General features: G+C 40.6%; 1 protein-coding gene across 2 annotated transcripts; it reads right to left on the bottom strand.

Moving 5' to 3' along the window:
• Window positions 1-649: 649 nt before the first annotated feature.
• slitrk4 (SLIT and NTRK-like family, member 4) lies at window positions 650-5780 on the bottom strand. 2 transcript variants are annotated; one of them, XM_077532593.1, is made up of 3 exons: window positions 4600-5780; window positions 1512-4035; window positions 650-1266 (listed from the first exon to the last, which is right to left on the bottom strand). In XM_077532593.1, exons 2-3 carry the CDS (start codon window positions 3991-3993, stop codon window positions 1118-1120), a joined length of 2631 nt encoding a protein of 876 aa, XP_077388719.1. In that variant the 5' UTR covers window positions 3994-4035; window positions 4600-5780; the 3' UTR covers window positions 650-1117. The 2 variants fall into 2 exon arrangements, with proteins under 2 accessions (XP_077388719.1, XP_077388720.1); XM_077532594.1 differs by having other exon boundaries at window positions 1115-4035.
• Between the last annotated feature and the right edge of the window lie 13162 nt (window positions 5781-18942).

Raw genomic sequence — 18942 nt, 5'->3', positions numbered from 1 at the left:
CCATTGTTCATCATGTTAACTTGTTAAGCGAACAGAAATGAAAAACCATCGAAACAAATCAACAGTCACATCTACCTGTGACGTATATTAGCTCTGATGTAGGTTAGTTCCTCTCACGGCGTTATCCGTTTTGAACAAGACCATAATCTCTTTAAATAACCCTGCATAGAAAAATAAACTAACTAGGTTTTTAAATTCTTTTACTATGAATTGAGAACTGACCAGAGGTGAGAGGGTTATCGCTGATTGAGTCATATTGATGATCCCTTTGACATTTCTGGGGTGCAGTCTCTGGATGATAACGTTCCGCCATACAGCATGTGTGTGCGCGCTTATGCAGATGTTTGTCAGTGTATTTTACAAACCAGTCCCACAGATACAAATAATGTAAGACTTACAAAATAAATTCCAAGTTACGCTTACATGGCAAGCAGCTTTGTACTCTTTTATCCTTGGGTTGTCATTTTAAAAGAAACATCTCTTGACAGTGTCATCGCCGATTCGGTTTCACCCAAAAAACAGACATTTTCAAATAGTAACTTGAAGAGGAAACACAACTCCATTCAGAATACACTATATATTAACATGGCTCTTTACACAAAGAAAACAAAGTCATGAAATCAATGTCTAAAGAGTTTTGCGGTGTTGCCTTCCAATCAACAAAAATTGGAGCCATTTAGCCTTTCAGCATTGTATAATCCTGACAAAATGGCATAAAGTCTGCAAGCAGCCCCAGAGCGTTTCCCCAAAAACAAACAAATATCCTTACAAAGTGGGGGGGGGGAAGCAAGGTAGAATCCACTGAGTCATTCTTTGTAACTAATCCCAAAAAATAGTGATGACAGATACCTGTACATTTTGGAGCCAAGAAGGATACGACTGTTGCTACCCTTCTTTTATAAAATGAGGGAAGGAGCCTGCGAGGTATATTCTCAAGCACTGTTTCCAAGACCAATTGATTTGTTAGGAAAAAAAACAAAAACAAAGTAACAATGGAGAAAAAGAAAGTTGCCATTTCCATAGCAGCAAAAATACTAAGACTGTCTGGTTGTTTGGAGGCTGTCTTGTGGTGTTTCGGTACCATTCATACGTGTGTCATGGACGATCCAAACGTCTCTCAGTGTAACGTGTATCCTCCTTGATCCAAGTAAAAGCTTTGCAGTATGGAGCCATTATGTCCATCTAAGCACTGGTCATTACGATTTTCCAGAAGGCACTTTTTTGCTGAATGTGTGTGTGTGCGAGGGAGTGTATGCGCACAGCTGGCTGCAAAGAGAAAAGGGAAGATAAGAAAAGAAAAGGGTTGGGGGTTACATGATGCGTGCAACTGGGAAGGGGAGAAAACCAAATCAAAGCTGATCTGTTTGACCGTCTTTCTATCTGACGCTGCCGTGTTTGTACGTAATCAAACGCGATCGTTTTCTACATTTTAGTCAGTGCGGTCTGCTCCTCAAGCACCTGAAGGTAATCAGGTGTTCCTTGGAGCTTGGCTTTCAGCTCGTAATACTCACTTTTTCTTTGCTCCACCACAATCTTACTGTGGTTCCCGCCTATCAGCGACGATTTCTTCATCTTTCTGTCCAGACTTTTCTCCGGGTAGCGGATTTCGTACGAGCCCATTCCTATGCTGTTGAAATCTCTCTTGCCGTCCAGGAAGTTCTGGAGGAACATGCTGGGCTCTCGATTTGGAAGGAATTCCTCCAGTTCGTCGATTGTGCTGAGGCGCTTGTTGCGTTCCAAGGTGGAGAGAGCGTCTTTATCCTTTTCGGCACTACTTCGAAGGATGATTTTCTGCCTTTGCGAGTCGGCGAACTTAAACCCCGCGTCCATGTCTGCTGAACGTCCAATGCCGCAAGTGTGGCTCTTGCCGATGTGTTCAATGGTTTGGGGGATAAAGGTTTCGCCTCCCAGTTCATCTCCCGGAATGGAACCTTTTTTGCCAGATTTGTGGCCATGCCGGTGGAGCTGCAGCGACATGGAGCCACACTCCTGATTCCCCAGTTCCTGCCGACCGGCTGGTTTTTTATTCCGTCTCAGGACAAAGACGAGAAGGCAGAAGGCCACAAACACCGTCAGTATCAGCACAACAAGGATACTAAGGATCATGATTGAGAGAGGTACGGGACCTCCAGGCGGGGCCTTGCCAACTCCTGCAGGCGAAACTGAAGTCAAAACTGGGGTGGCGCTGGTAAAAATAAACGGTGGCCGAGCAATCAGCTTGGGGCACAGGATCTCGTTTTTCAACACGCGCAGTTCCGTGTTGTAGAATTGCGCAGGAGAGGCACATCTCACCTCTTTGGCTGCCACTCGATCACTTAGCTTTTCTAGCCATATTTTGAGAGCCACCAAATCGCAGGAGCACTCCCACGGGTTGCCCTCTAGGTCTATTTGGGCCAACGAGCGCAGCTGGTCCAGGACGCCGCTGACCGGCAGGGTCATGAAGTGGTTGTTTTTCAGATTAAGTTTGACTAAAGAGACGCCTGCAAACACATAGGCAGGAAGACTCCGCAACACATTATTATTGAGATAGAGGAGTTGCAAGTTTGGCATGGAATCAAACGTGCCCGCTAGAACTTCTTTAATAGCATTGTATTCCAAATACAGGTACTGCAGATTTGTGAGGCCCAAAAACATCTCAGGATGTAACTGTTCGATCTGATTTCCATTTAGATACAGTCGTCTTAGATTAGTGAGGTTGGCAAACACACCTTTCTGAACGGTGACAATTTGGTTGCTGCCAAGGTGAAGCAAATCTAAACCTTCAAATCCTCGTAAATCAGTCGGGCTTATGTCATGAATGTAATTCCCGCTCAAGTGAAGTTTCTTAGCATTTTGCGGTTTCGGAACAAGATCGCCTAGGTTTTTTATGTTTCGTTCCTGACAACTGACGGTAATGCCAAAGTCTGAAGGGTGGGTTTTACAGCTGCACGGCTCTGGACATAGCAATGGGGTGCTCCGTGTCTGAAAGGAAACAATCTGGCTATTTCTTCCAAACGGGGGTAAACCGGCTACGATCCCATTACCGTAAATTTTAGAGGAGTCTGTGGTTTTTGGCGATTTTGTGGTAATTGCAACCACGGGGGTCGGGGACGACGACTGACCCGTATCGGGGAGTGCCGGCGGCATTCTAACATCAAAGTCACTTCCTGTACCCATGGGGCAAAGTTCTTGCTTATTCGTTTCTTTCAGGAGTCTTCCATATAAGTCGCTTGGCGTTTCACAGATGGCCTCACCGATAAAAATATTATACGGCATGTTTTCAAGCCAAGCCTTGAGAGGTGCTAAGTCACAGGTACAATTCCAGGGGTTATCATCCAGCTGCAGCTCGACAATCCTTCCGATGTGCTCCAGAACTCCCAAATACGGAAGCTTCTGGATTCGGTTTCCTCTTATATCCAAGTGTGTGAGGGAGGCAAAGCGAAAGATGTTGTCAGGAAGTGCCTGTATCAGATTGTCATTCAGAATCAGCACTTTCAACTTGTGCAGTTTGTTGAACGCTCCCTTTTCGATGTACTTGATCAAGTTGTAGTCAGCTTGAAGGTACTCCAAGTTTTCTATTCCTTGAAAAGTGTCTGCTTGCAGCACCTTCAACTCGTTGTTGTTGAGGTGCAGCTGTTTCAACGCGCTCATCCCCATGAACGCGCCGCCTTCGATGTTCTGCAGCTGATTGTTCCCCAGCTGCAGAGACACAGCATGGGTGAAGTTGAGGAACGAGTTTGGGTAGAGAATAATTAAGAAGTTGTTTTGGAAGTTGAGGTGGTATAACGACGACACGGGCGGGATGAGCTGCGTGGGTCGATACACGGTGATCTTTTCACAGTTGACGTACAGCACGTTTTCCACCGACAAGCAGGAGCAGGCACTGCAAGTCTCAGACATCAAGTCCGGAGCAGAAGGGTCTGCCATTGGGAGTCCATCTGACATGGAGGGGGATGAGGGGGAGGAGCTTGAGATTGAAGAGGAAAAGGCTGCCAGCAGGAGAACGAGCATCATCTCGCCGATTAAAAATCCTCCCCCAGAAAATCATTTAGTAGCCTTTGGAAAGAAAAAAAAGTCAGGTGCATGCACAAGCATACACACTTAAACATACACATTATCAAATGATAGGATTTTAAAATCCATAGTCAAATGTGTTCTTGTCATATTGATTAATAAGATACCAAATATCACACACTATGTGATATTTAAGAATGTTCCAAATTTCATGATTTTTTATTTATTTGAGTTGTGACACAAATCACCCCATCTTCACTGGACAACACAAAAGCAAAATATTCTCAGGAAATGGAGAACACAACAGCTGTTGCACATAACGTCAGTTCATTTCTAAAAGACGTGGAAATGTCTTGGACTGCAACGTTTTTCCCCTCTCTGCATATTCATCATAATCAAAGTCAAACGACTGCAGTTCTCTCTATCATAACGTTCTGGTTTAATGCCAGCCACAGCCGCATATTGAGCTTATTTAGGAAAGCATCTGAGAGCACACAGGAGACTTTCGACGGTGTCTATTAATAACAGTTTCAAAAATGGTTTTCAGCTCAACCAAATAATGCCCCCCCCCCAAAAAAAAATGCATAAAGATAATTCAATGCTTACCTAAAGCTGATGTGACAATCTCCTTTTGGAGTCTCGGGGCGGCATTTGGTGGGACATGGATGGAGAAGCGCCGCTGAAGCGCTCCCAGCCGCGGAGGAAACAAACATTTCAGGGAAGCAACAAGGCTTCCCCGCTCCTTCATTTCCATGCAGACTGCTGCACATCAACGGAAAGCCAAGCGCGCTGTCTCGGATTGGGAGGGAGGGTGGTTGAGGGTGGGGGTGAGGGGGGATGCTGAGGAGACGGGAGAGCAAGGGGCTCCTATTTCACCCGATGCGTCTCTTGTTGACGGGCTGCGCGTGCTTTCAAAAAATCACCCCTCTGCTTGCTCGATTCCCAAGGTTGTCCCACCTCCATGGGAGAACATTTGCTCGGGAGCCGAATAGATTGCGGGAACACAACACAAGGGAGGGAGGCAGATTCTACAGATCTTGATGGCGAGTCCAGCGACTCCTAGGCGTGGGAAGGTGCACAAGGTTGGTGATGATGCTTTGCCACAAGTCAGCCATCCTTGCAATCTTATTATTTTTTGACAACTGCACGCGACAAACTGGAGGACTGTCAAAGCTGTGCGTCCGGTTCAGCCGCCACCGTCGATCCGGTTCATAAACAGCAGGATCCGAAGTGCTGAAGTTGCGCGCAGGGCTCTTTTTTTTTTTCACCAATCAAAAGGCAACGCACTCCAATTCTTATTCACATTTAGTTCTGTGTGTAATTGATATGTTAGTTTCCCAGGAATCCCATTTGTCGTCATCCTTAAACACTGTCAATTTGCCGGTTGCAGCAAAATTTGTTTAATTAAACGATGAGTGTTAAAAAAAAAAAAAAAGGCGAGTTCGAATGATGTCAAGAAAAAAAGCGCAAAGCCACAAAATAGTAAGCAACAAGAGAGACGGCACAAACTGGTGCGTAAAAATGAATAATGCAGCTATTTGACTGCTCGTCCGATGCGGTGCAGGTGGCCAGCAGCAAACTCTGCGCTTTCCATCATTAAAAAAAACATCAGAAAAATCAACTCAGCGTAGGAAAGTTAGGATTTATACAGCCAGTTGATCCAAAGGGTCGGGGGGGGAAAAAAAGGATTGAGAGATCGAAAGGGGACGGAAAGCTTGTATAGTTTCCCCTCCTGTAAGACAGCGCAGTATCCGTGTCAGGCGCGTGCTCGCTCCCTTCTCAGCCGCATTCACTGAGACGTCGACACCACCGGAGGAGGATGCAGAGACTGAGAGGGGTGGAGGGAGGAGGGGGGACGAGAGAGGGAGAGAGAGAGAGAATAAAAATGAGCTCGCATCACCTCTGCTGCTTCTGTAGCATAATTTGAGTATTATTTTAATCAAGAAAATGTCTTATATGGGCCCACATGTCTGGTTTGTCCTTCTGTATGACAAAATCTGCTGTTTGTTTGTTTGTTTATTTCCACAATGCATTCAAATACAGTCAAGAACCTAGTGGTACAATTATTTACTGTGGAAAATGGACACCCTCAGAAGCTCATAGCTTATACGATGGGGTCCAACATATAGGTTAATATCACATATTTCCAACCCTAAATAAAAGATATACCCATCATAGTTACAATAAAAGAATAATACCAAAATAATCTATGGACAGATATGAAAAACTATGTTCATGTTACATGTATAACCCCCGTTACCTCTGTTCCATGTACAAGAGAATTTCAAACGAGAAACTAAACAGAAACTAGGCCACAAAATCATTACCGGTAGATACATATCTCATAAGTATGTTATGTTTCAGTTTTCTTTTAAATATGGGAAAAAAAGAAGAATGTTTGATATCATTGTCACTGTCACCGACCAGAAGGTGGAATTTTAAATGATTCACCTGCCAAACTGTCTGGTTGGGTTTGAGTTGCGCGGCCCGGCCCCAGCGCATCATTCTTGGCATCCCATCAACAAAAGGGAGGAGGGGGAGACTGTGCAAAAAAAAAAAAAAAAAAAAAACAGGGTACAAACGCGACTGTGAGCCGCATTTTAAATGGAAGAGTTAGGGAGGAGGAGAGAGAGCTATTGTTCAAGAGTGCTGCAGTCAGACGGGCAGCGAGGAGGTGGCACATCAGTCAGTCAGAGGCCTGCGCTTATTACAAGAGGGAAAAGATCGAAGAGAAGATGGATGGAGTGTTGCAAGGAGTGCCCCGAGCTCCAAGAGTCTTGCTTTAAATTTGCCCAAAGTATGCAAATCTAGTTATCTAATGATTATTGATCTTCGATGGTACTGTATAAAAGTCTCTGGCCAACAATAGATTTTGTTTTGTTTTGTTTTGTTTTAATGCAAGAGGCCAGGGGATTCAAATTCATTTTTGTCGTGGGTCACATTGTGATTGTTGAGGTTTACCTTGACTGTGAAACCATAAATGTTTCATAATTCATCTACATATTGCTGCCGTCGGGTAGAATCCTTGTACCTCCAAAATCCTCATTTCAGGTGACCTGCACTAAAATGACATTTTCAATAATTAATATTAGGGATGTTCGATGCCACTTTTTTTCAGACCGATACCGATACCGATGCCAACTGCCGATACCAGTAGTACATTATGACAAATAAAACAAATCACAAAAAGATATTTTTACACAAATATATTTCCTTTAATTTTGACAAAAAAAAAAAAAAACAGCACAGTCACTCTTCAATAGTCTTAACGCTCAAAATAAAACACAAAAATGCTCTTTTAGTTTAAGATTCACAATTTTGAAGTATTTCCAAACCGGTGAAGTTTTGGTGAAAAACTGCTGCAAGCTAGCGCCACTTACAGGCAAGGAGGACTCACTTAACGTCTTCCCCCTCTGCCATCGGTCGCTTGTACTCGTCTGCGTCACGAGTACTCGAGTACTTGAAAAAAGGCTGGTATCGGCCCGATACCGATACCTGTATCGGTACTCGCACATCCCTAATTAATATTAAATCGTCAAAGAGAGCAAGGCATATTGAACTAAAAGAAACACCCAAATGTGTTGACTGACTGATAGAGTTGTGGAAAAATATTACATTTACACAGTTGTGACATATGAGAGGTTTTGGCTGAATTGTCAAATCAGAAGTCAGGAATGAGTTTAACTATTTTACAAGTTACTGAAATAAGGGGTTTGATAACAAAACATATATATTTTCAATATCTCAACATTCATATTCATTACGTTTGACAATTGCTAATTTGAAAGCATCATGGAAGTGGACATGCTCGATTTGCTTTCGCGGGCCACGTAAAATGATGTGGGGGCCAAATTTGGCCCCCGGGCCTTGAGTTTGACACCAGAGATATCGACTATGAATTCCATTATCCATTTTCTATACTACGTATCCTATTCAACCGAAAGAAAGAAAGAAAGAAAGAAAGAAAGAAAGAAAGAAAGAAAGAAAGAAAGAAAGAAAGAAAGAAAGAAAGAAAGAGCCACGTGCATTGTGTGTACAGATTAAAATATGAGAGTGCATGAGAATGTTGATATTTGACAGTGTTGGACATGTTCCTGTTCTCTGGCTGTGAGTGGCCGGAGGGAAGCAAGCCTACTAGAAAATGAGCCAGACATTTGGCAGTGGCTCTGCTTCCATCTCACTTGCTGTCGATAGCCTTGCCATGTGGCTGCGGCAACGCAGGAAAACAAAATAAATAAAATAAATCCAATCTAATGTGTGCTAAATCACATTCATTGAAATAAATCAAAGCATTTGACATGTATTTCGAAGGATTCTACAGGTTTGTAAATGTTGGGAATGTTCTTTTGGAGAGAATTTGGGTCCTATTTGCTGCCCTCATCTGGTGAGATAATTAAGTGCATCTCCATCGTAAAATACGGTTAGCATTGCTGCACATGTCTACACGACATACAATTAGCTAATAGCATGAGTCTGCTCTGCTGTTAGTATCAACAGCTTACGGACATCATTTTCTAAAAGTAAAAATCCATATCTAAACACTGGGAGAAGGTATTAACATTAACTTAATAATTATTTTACAATTTTCTGTGTAGAACTAATATGAATAGTAGAGAGAAGTACAATATTTTCACTCTAAGTGAAAAATTATTTGCCTCCTTCCTTGTTTGTTTGTTTGTTTGTTTTCTTTTTGCACGCGACATAATTTTCACGCCCATAATCTAGGTGGAGGTGTCCTTTTTTTTGTTTTTTTTTGTTGGTATTTTGCTTGACTAGCGCAGATAATAATGATGTTTTGCCCCGTTGTACACAATTGTACAGTCGGATGGAATGCAGCTGACTCTCGGCCAATCGAAGCAGCTCCCCTCATTTCCATTGAATTCAAAACACATACAGTCCTCGACATTGTGAAAGCTAAAATTGCATTGATGGGTTCCGTTCATGAGATCGGCACGCATAAACATGTGTTTGTACAAGTAAACTTGCAGATGATGCAGTCAGTCGCGCATGCTGATTAGCTAAGGGAAATCATGTGCAAAATAAGGAGACTAATCCCACCAATGCCTGCCAAGGCATCTGCGACACAAAACACAAACTCAATCAAAAACATGATCCGATGATTTTGTCTATGTAATACTCACTACAAACATATCATGATCCCGCCTGCGATTTTAGCTCTTCATGCATGAATATAGTTGTTAGCACGAGGTCAAAATCTTAAATTGTCTCATTACAATGTGCCAGATAGCGCAAAGCTCGTTTTTAGAATATCTGAACAAGTAATTAACCTCGCCTGCCTGGATATCCTCATCATCCGCAAACACGACCATCCGTTCCACTTGACCAGCCATGCAGCTTTTCAGGTGGATAAAAGATACGCCACCGAATCCTGTTTCCATTCCAAGCTTCATAATGACGTGGAAATACTTTTTCAGCGAAAGCGTGACCCAATTTCATTCAGATTGTGCTGAATTATTGTCATTATCAGCTCGCCGTGACAGCTTTAACCCCCTGATAGTGACAACCTGTTTTGGGGCAGAGTGCGGCCCATTACTCTCCCAAATGGTGATGAAAGGAAAATAAATGCTGGCTAGTTTTACATAAATCGGCACTGTTTGATAGCTCATTATTAATTTAACAGCATGCACCGCAGTGTGAGGTGCTCGCCTATTTATTACAGCTGCGCGTCTGCGGGAATATGCACACGGAGGCACAGCGTGTTGCGGCGAGCGCACGGAGACGGCAGATAAACATCTGCGTGTGTGTATGTGACAGCTAAATCCTTACGACGAGTGCTGTTTCCCTGCTGCTTCGCGCTTTGGAGAAGGTATCAGCAGTCTGGAGTGTCTCTTCGGGGTACGCTACCACCATGTGAGCCAGTTCTGGGTTCATCACATTCATCCATAGAGGCCCACAAAAATCAGACAGAGGTTAATTGGGCTTCGATGCGCCTCCCTGTCTCAAAGGGATGGCCAAATACTCACGAAAGAAGAGCTCAGTTGTTTACCCAAGGGGGAAAGAACCTTGTATGTATTTTATATATATACATATTACATATGGTAGCTTGCTGTACAAATAAGGCATATTTGTTAAAACTGCCTATAACACTACAACGTGTGGGTTATTTGATCCTCACACACACTCACTTGTTATGTAACTGTAAAAAAACAAACAAACAAAAAACCTGGCAGCACATGAGGAAAACATAATTTGACAAATTTATTCATGGTGACAACTGGCAAACGTATTAGGTGTGAAATTTAGAGGGTCCGATTATCTCACCTGGATTTAGCAAAAAAAATAAATAATTACATTCATGGCCAACATTTTATACTCGGTTTATGACGCTAAAGTCATAGTCATAGAAAATGTTGTGTTAAAAAAAACAAAAAAAACAAAAAATTTGTATTTATTATTGCAGGAATCAAATAATGTAATTCAAAGCATGACTTTTAAAAGCAGCTACAAACAGAGATACAGATTCAAAAGCACAGTCAAGAAATGAATTTGGTGCATTATACATGGGGGCATGTTATTCATGAGCTTTTACAATAATTAGTTTTATAAAATACATTTTTCATTAGTTTGTCTGTGAACTATACAGCATGGGTCACCAACAAGGTTCTAAAATAGCTCAACATTAATAATGTTTGGGGAGGGTTGCCAGCTGTCTCTCTTTTTTTCAGTTTTGATTCTGGAATGACATCCATCCATCCATTTTCTTGACCGCTTATTCCTCACAAGGGTCGCGGGGGCTGCTGGCGCCTATCTCAGCTGGCTCTGGGCAGTAGGCGGGGGACACCCTGGACTGGTTGCCAACCAATCGCAGGGCACACTGAGACGAACAACCATCCACACTCACACGCACACCGAGGGACAATTCGGAGCGCCCAATTAACCTGCCATGCATGTCTTTGGAATGTGGGAGGAGACCGGAGTACCCGGAGAAGACCCACGCGGGCACGGGGAGAACATGCAAACTCCACCCAGGAAGGTCCGAGCCTGGACTCGAACCGGAGACCTCAGAACTGGGAGGCGGACGTGCTAACCACTCGACTGGAATGACAACATTATAAATAAATAAACAAATAACATTTTTTTTTAATTATGCTTGCATTAGTGTTCATTTGGGAATGACAATAAAAGGTAATAAATAAATAAATAAATAGATAAATAATTTTTTCAATTATGTTTGCATTAGTGTTAATTCTGCAAGAACAATATTATAGATAAACAAATCAAATGTATTTTTTAAATTATGCTTACATCCGTGTTAATTTGGGACTGGCAATATCATAAATAAATGAATAAATATTGTAAATGACTTTTTTTTTTCCCAACTATGCTTGCATTTGTGTTAATTCTGGAATGACAATATTATAAATAAATAAACAAATAACATTTTTTTTAAAATTATGCTTGCATTAGTGTTCATTTGGGAATGACAATAAAAGGTAATAAATAAATAAATAAATAGATAAATAATTTTTTCAATTATGTTTGCATTAGTGTTAATTGTGCAATAACAATATTATAGATAAAGAAATCAAATGTATTTTTTAAATTCTGATTACGTTCATGTTAATTTGGGAATGACAATATAATGAATAAATAAATACTGTAAATGACTTTTTTTTCCAACTATGCTTGCATTAGTGTTAATTTGGGAATGACAATATTATAAATAAATAAACAAATAACATTTTTTTTAAATTATGCTTGCATTAGTGTTCATTTGGGAATGACAATAAAAGGTAATAAATAAATAAATAAATAAATAGATAAATATTTTTTTCAATTATGTTTCCATTAGTGTTAATTCTGCAATAACAACATTATAGATAAAGAAATCAAATGTATTTTTTAAATTATGATTACGTTCATGTTAATTTGGGAATGACAATATAATGAATAAATAAATAAATACTGTAAATGACTTTTTTTTCCAACTATGCTTGCATTAGTGTTAATTTGGGAATGACAATATTATAAATAATCAAACAAACAAACAAATAAATATTGTAACTCAAAGGATGGTAGCGAAGTATCCATGACCAACCCAGGCGGTTTGGCATTCGGAGTGACGAGTCTGTAGACAGCAGCGATGCAGCTTAGCTATCCACATATCAAGTATATTTCTCCACAAAAAGCAAACTTGTGTCACTACTGCCCCTAAAGAGCAACCACAATGGCAGTTCGACACTTGTTTCCTTACTTAAAACTTATTTGTTTATTTTTTAAGACACTGTTAAGACACTTCTTAATTGTATCCTGCTTTGCTATTTCCACTCTCACGGTTTAATTACGACACACAGCAACGTGTGAATTGAATTTGTTTCACTCCGATGCCTTACACATACACTTCTTTATCATCCCTGTACAGTTGTCTTTTTCTAATCAACAATTCTTTTTCAACATGAGCAGAAACATTGAAGATATTGTATGAGTAAGAAGTCCCACAAATATTTACATAATCTGTTTAAATGGGATATTTTTTTTTCTGTGAAATACAGTTTGTAATCTTTGTTTTCGACCGATTAAGGTCAAATGTGCTGCTGGTGAAAATTATCATTGGTTCTGTACTCGGAAGATCACCGTACCTGCACATGGCATCTGGTGAAATAGTTGACAAATGATAATTATCACCCCACAGTTCCAAAAGCACTAAGCTCGAACGTTGAGGGGACTTGGCAAACTCGTTGGGTGTGTTCACACTTGGCAACCCTTGCATGGTCATGTTCATGCATGAGCACATGTTACTTTATCATCTGGGGGTGGCTAATAATCGGCGTGATCATTTTCACACCAGTTATTAATGATATTGTCCTACTTGCATCAAATCAAGAGCTCGATATAATCCACAAAGCCCAAGGCGTTACTTGTATAATCAATACGGTAGGGTTGGACACGGTTTCACCGTCTCCTCATCATATATACGGTAATATCGTCTCATTTTTCCTCTATAGTTTTCTGCGCGTTACATTTTGTGATTTGGGTGCTCCATGGTTGCAATGGCAATGATTTTTTTATTCCGTTTTCTAAGCTTTACTTTACCAAACAAACTATTTTTAGACACCGCGGGATACCTTATTACCGTATTACCGCCCAACCCTACAATACGGTTATTCATAAATGGTGTCTTGTGTGATATAATGGGCCTGTTCGCAGAAGGACAGTGCTCCAGGGCATCCAGAACTCTAGAAAATACAGAACATGATACAGAAGAAGCTATGGTAGCGTTAGCTGTCCGTTTATCTGGTTACTACATTACAGTTGCAAGCTTCTGTCCTTGTCATTTTTATTTTTGGTGAATTTTTAGCTCGTAAGACACATTATCCAGGTACTCAAAAACAACAAATTTTGTGTCTAGCAACAGCACAAACTTCTGGTCAATTCCATTTCCTGTTATCTTGAAACATCAGTGCTAAACAAACACAAGGATTTGCTATTGTAAGTATTGAGTACATTCATAGTTATGATTTTCCATACCGACTGCACAAGCTGATTGCGCAAGATATTTGATCAGGCCTTTGCTGATTCTGAGCCCTTATTTTCGGAATTTTGGCTTGATTTTTCACCCGAAACATGATTTGCATATAGGGCGAGCATATTTTGATTTCCAACAAAAAGAGGACACTTGGCCCATTCTCAAGATACTCAAAAGATAATCAAACTTTACTAAAATATGCCATACATTATAACTATTTTAACGTATGCTTATAGAAACTTGCTTTTGAATTCTTATTTGAATGTTGTTGTTTTTTTTAATGGAAAAAAATATTTAAAACATTCTTAATATAGGAATGTACAAATGTTTATATTATATACAGTCTATTATGTTTTTTTTATTTTATTTTATTGGGTATTTGATAGGAGATGGCTTTGGCTTTCTTCCTTTTGTCTTTTTTTAACAGCAAAATAAAAACAATTTAAAAAAAGAATTCTTTCTTGAATGAATAAATAAGTACACAATGTTCGAAACCCAACCTTTTTTGCTTGCGCAATCAACGTTTTTTTGTTGTTGTTTTTTCCCTCGCCTTCACTGTGACCGCATTTTTTGGTTTGGGAGTGCAGAGCACTATCAGTGAGCTAAAATTCCCAGCCATTGACTCAGATTAGCTTAGGACGTTATTGGAATGCCTAGGAAATTATGTAGGTAAAATAACTGGCCTACTGTTTTCATTAAAAAAAATACTAAAGTACTTTTGTAGTATATAGCATTAATAACATGCACACACATGAAACCTGGCATTTTGCATTTTTGCCATAGGTACGAGCGTATGGTCCTTTTGAAGCAGATTCATGAGTCAAAGCAAGAACCCTTGCATTGCCAAAAAGAAAATGTTCCCCTTAAACCAGAGCCAAAATTCCAGCAACAACATGTAGGAGGAAGATCTGGCACACGGCAGAAACCTTCATTTCATACATCCACATTTTTGAACATCAAGGATCCCAACCTGGCAGAAGCCAGGAATGCAGTCAGAGGCAGTATGCAATAGCTCAGTCCCAGGGCTGTGACGTATCATCCATAATGTATAAGCATCACCCGAGACTCCTGCAGAGACTCATTATGTGAAGAGGGAAGGTGGCCAAGAAAATATAAGATGGATGCCTGGAGAGAAAACGTCCATGCAGGTGACATCATGTTGTTCCATATGATTCCCGGAAGCAAAGTCGGGTCTGGAGTTTGTCATGAGTTCAAAATGAACTACAGTTGGGAGAGTCAAAGAAACAGATGTAGCTCATGAAAAAGTCAAAATTGGGCTTGTTCTCGGAATCATTTTCATTTTTAAAAAAGGTGCATACTAGAAAAACAACATGACTCCTGCATAACCTCTCACAGTTGTGCAGCCATCTGCAGTGTTGTGCTCAAAACCGCATTACCCCAGATCAAGACCCAGAAAAGAGTTTTCTTTCTTCGACTTTTTCTTGATATTTTCGGAGACGTGTTCAGGATGAAATAGGCTCTGCCATAACAGCATCTACCAAAACTCAACAAAAGTTGGTTTCTCCCTCTGGTCTTGCAGGTGGTGGAGGTTGCTTGGTGTCTGTGGATCTCACTTTGCTTCATCTTTCCTTCCTTTGATCCATCCTCTGGTTTCCTGACAACTCCACGATTCTGGCGTGACTTTGACGTATCCGGTAAAGGTGAAGGTCATATGCAAAAGCTAAAAAAAAAAAAAAAAAAAAAGCTGCTGCCGAGGCTCCGCCCATTTCCATGCAAACGAAGTTTATAATTGCAAGATGATCTCCACTTGTGGAATATCCATCCATTTTCTTAACCACTTACTCCTCACAAGGGGTGCTGGAGCTTATCCCAGCCAGCTTCGGTGAGTAGGCGGGGGACACCCTGAACTGGTTGCCAGCCAATTGCAGGGCACACAGAGACAAACAACCACTCACACTCACAAGCACACCTATGGACAATTCAGAGTGTTCAATTAACCTGCAAACCGGCGAACGTGCTTACCACTCACCCACCGTGTTGCCCTACTTGTGGAATAAAATAAAATAATAATGATAATACAGGAATAATAATGTATTCACTGAATTGACTTCTGCAATGATTGAGAGGATTTGATGCACACTGTTGAATATGATGTCAATTTTCTGAATGGAATACAATGGCATCCACCACACTTCCTTTCTGCCTGCGACTCAATTAAAATCCACCAACTCATTGCACCACCTGCACCACAACTTAGCCCTGGTTTCACCTGGTCTAAAGTCAAGTCTACTTGTTTATGAAAACAAATAGTTTGGTTGTTGTAACATCTTAATATGAGGATTTTTTTTATTCATTTGTGTTGAACACATTACATTGGCCCGACACAACATGTCGCCTGCAATCACTGTCTGAACCCGACTGCAGCTGTGCACGAAGCAATAGAATCCAAGTTGAACAGTTTAAGCCTGTGAGCGCAAACTCAGGGAAAACATGCACACATCTCTGCATGCAAATTGCAGATTACCACAGTCACTTAGAGATCATGTGTGGCAGAGGTGGGATAAAATATATATTCATGGACATTATGTTTTGATAATACATTTAAAAATGATTTAATATGTTTGCAGACTGGGACTCATCATGAGTAGAAAATCACAAAAAAATATTATTTTTTTTCAAATGTACTACAGATGTACTGACTGCATGACCCGTAGGATAGCCTTTGTAATATCTAATTGGCCAGAGAATAAGACTAATGTGCATCATTTGTGTGTATTTTTGTTGTTTTTGAAGAAAAGAGACCACCACTGAGTCGCGATGATGCCATTTGATCATATCTTTCATCGTTATTTTTACATGCAATTCAGAATATGCAAGGGAACAGAGGGAAGAAAAATGTGAAAATGTGTGCTTTTGCAGAGGATTTCATTTTGACTGCATTACGTCTTTGATTACATTTACATGGTATTGTGTTGGGAACAATGTGCTGAAAAACGGTCGATTCGACAAACACAACATGGGCGTGATTACAGTTGTCGTTGCAGAAGCGGCAAGCCAAATTGGGTGCGCATATTTTACACACCTTACATTTGACTGCAGAGAGCAAGAGATTGACTTGCATGCTAAACACGGTTTGCACAGTCGATAGAAAACTAATAACTAACAAAATAACAGATATAGACATCAAAAGGTGTTTTTTAATGTTACTGGCACATACAATGAAAAGGAGGTGAGGAAAAAAAGCCATATTATTAGTGAGAGTGGAAAGCATTAATATCACCAAATAGAAATTCTATTTGTTCACAGTGTACAGCCAAAAAAAAAAAAAAAAAAAAAATGCCACAGTGACAAGCATGTAGCAATATTAATGATGTTCTAATTCAGTGCCCCCAGAATTGAACCCTGTGGAACACCATATGTCCCGATCACCTGCAGCCAATAATGGCCAAGTATCATCACGAATCATTCGAGTCAGGTGTGTGTTTTGACCTCCGCCAAAGCCCTGAGACTGACTCGCCAAACCCTAGGGGGTCTATCGAAACCAAACCCAGGTTAAGAACCATTTCTCTAATTGTTTTGACTTGCTTATTGTTTTGTTCTATATATCGGATCTTGACCACACAATTAAAAAGCGCAAACTCTTTGCACTTAAATGCTGAGGCAGTTTATTTACTGTGCAAAGGGAAGAAAAGTGACGACGACACTTTCTCCAATGCTCTTCTGTATCCTTTTCTCCTACTCTAATGAATCACGGCAACAAAAATGTCAAATCAACCATCTGTGTTCAATCCTGAAGTGCCAAAGAGATTCTTATACTGCCATAACAGAAGGCATTAAAAGATGTTGAAATACTTGATGAAAGTGAAGCCAAGTTGCTGGCAAATTAACATTGAAAGGTCAAATTGTTTTCATTTGGTTTCCTTTAGCACTCAACAAGGAAATGAGTAATGTTTTGCACAAAGTACAATGTCATTAGTCCTAATTATATTAGAAAATGACGAAAGGCTGTTTGTTAATCAATTTTTATTTTTTCTTCTTGGCTCTCGATGGAAGCAGACACTAATTTACTCTGCTCCCTCCCTTCCCTCATCCTGACCAAGTATTCTCAATGAGGAGACCAGGAAATGGGGAGCCCGCTTGTCCAGATGGAACATTTGCAGCTGATGGATTCTGAAGAACAAGTGGAAGATTGTATGCCTGTCCGTCCTTTCTGTCAAGGATGTCGCTACATGTTGTGAATTCTGATCAGTATTTTGATGGTTGGAGTTGTTGGCAGTTTCCTGATTTACTGCAAAGTTCGGAGGACGTTGACAGGCGCTACTGGAATTAGCAAAGCTGCCAGTTATGACTGAGCGCTTGTGGCGTGCTGTCAACATTCCGACTCAAGCAACGAACAAACTCAATCACAGACTGGATGCGATTTCTGAGTTTGAGATGGAAACCACAAATGCTGTGAATTGATGCCCATTGAGATTTCCAGGCAGAAAGCTAAGACTGGCTGAAATAAAGTCAACCTGACCCGAAAGCTATTTTCACAGGCACAGATTTCATCAAAATTGTCAGGATGACAAAGCAGACAATCGATTTGATTTGTCAGCACCTTTTTTTTTCCAAGATTCTCAAGGTTAGACACCAAAAGGTGTTGCCTAAGAACTGCACTGGTTCTACCGCCTCCTTTAGAGCAGAAATTTAAAAAATTTGCACTCCCTTGACATGTTAGATGAGTTCAGACTGCAATCCCATGTAAAGAAACAAAGATTCAAACACCTGCTAGTCATGTGAGTTCAAAAATTAACGAAACACTGACATGCTCTGGTTTCTATTTGATGTATTCTTTAGGGTCTCACTACTGAGTGGGAGAATTCACAACTGCGCCGTCACATTTTTTCCCTCTTCTCATTCCCTCTTGTCAAACTCATGTCACTACTGTCTTTCATTCCTGCGTTTTGATCCCAAGCGTGTTGACAACCGGTCGCAGTCATCAGTGGGCGTCTCCACATGCTGTCATTTCACTGGAACGCCATTTATTTCCCTCCTGTGACAACCGTCTTTTCTTCATACCACCTCCTCAAACCCCGTTCTTTTATACAAAGTTGTTTTTGTTTTTTTGTTTTTTTTAATGGTGGTGCTTGTAGTATGTTAACTGGCTTAGGTGAAGTCAACTTCTTCAAGTTTGAGTCTTAAAGATGTGCCATTAATATCTAAGATTGTTTTACTACTGGCGAGCCATCCCACATGAGAAATTTTTTTTTTTTAATTAAAATTGACTCAACTCCATTCTGAAAAAGGCCCAGCAGAGGATATACTTCCTGCGGCTGCTGAAGAAGCACGGCCTGCTACAGGAGCTGTTGAGACAGTTCTATACATCAGTCATTGAATCAGTCCTGTGTTCCTCCACTACAGTCTAGTTTGGTGCTCCTAAAAAAACAACATAAGAATAATAATAATAATAAAAATAAATCCAACAGTAACAGACAGTATGGACAAAAATTAGCGGTTAC

This window comes from Festucalex cinctus, chromosome 9 (assembly GCF_051991245.1).
Source record: "Festucalex cinctus isolate MCC-2025b chromosome 9, RoL_Fcin_1.0, whole genome shotgun sequence".
NCBI classification, from domain to species: Eukaryota; Metazoa; Chordata; class Actinopteri; order Syngnathiformes; family Syngnathidae; genus Festucalex; species Festucalex cinctus.
The sequence above is the reverse complement of the archived record's forward strand: the minus strand, read 5'-3'. Positions and strand labels throughout refer to the sequence as shown.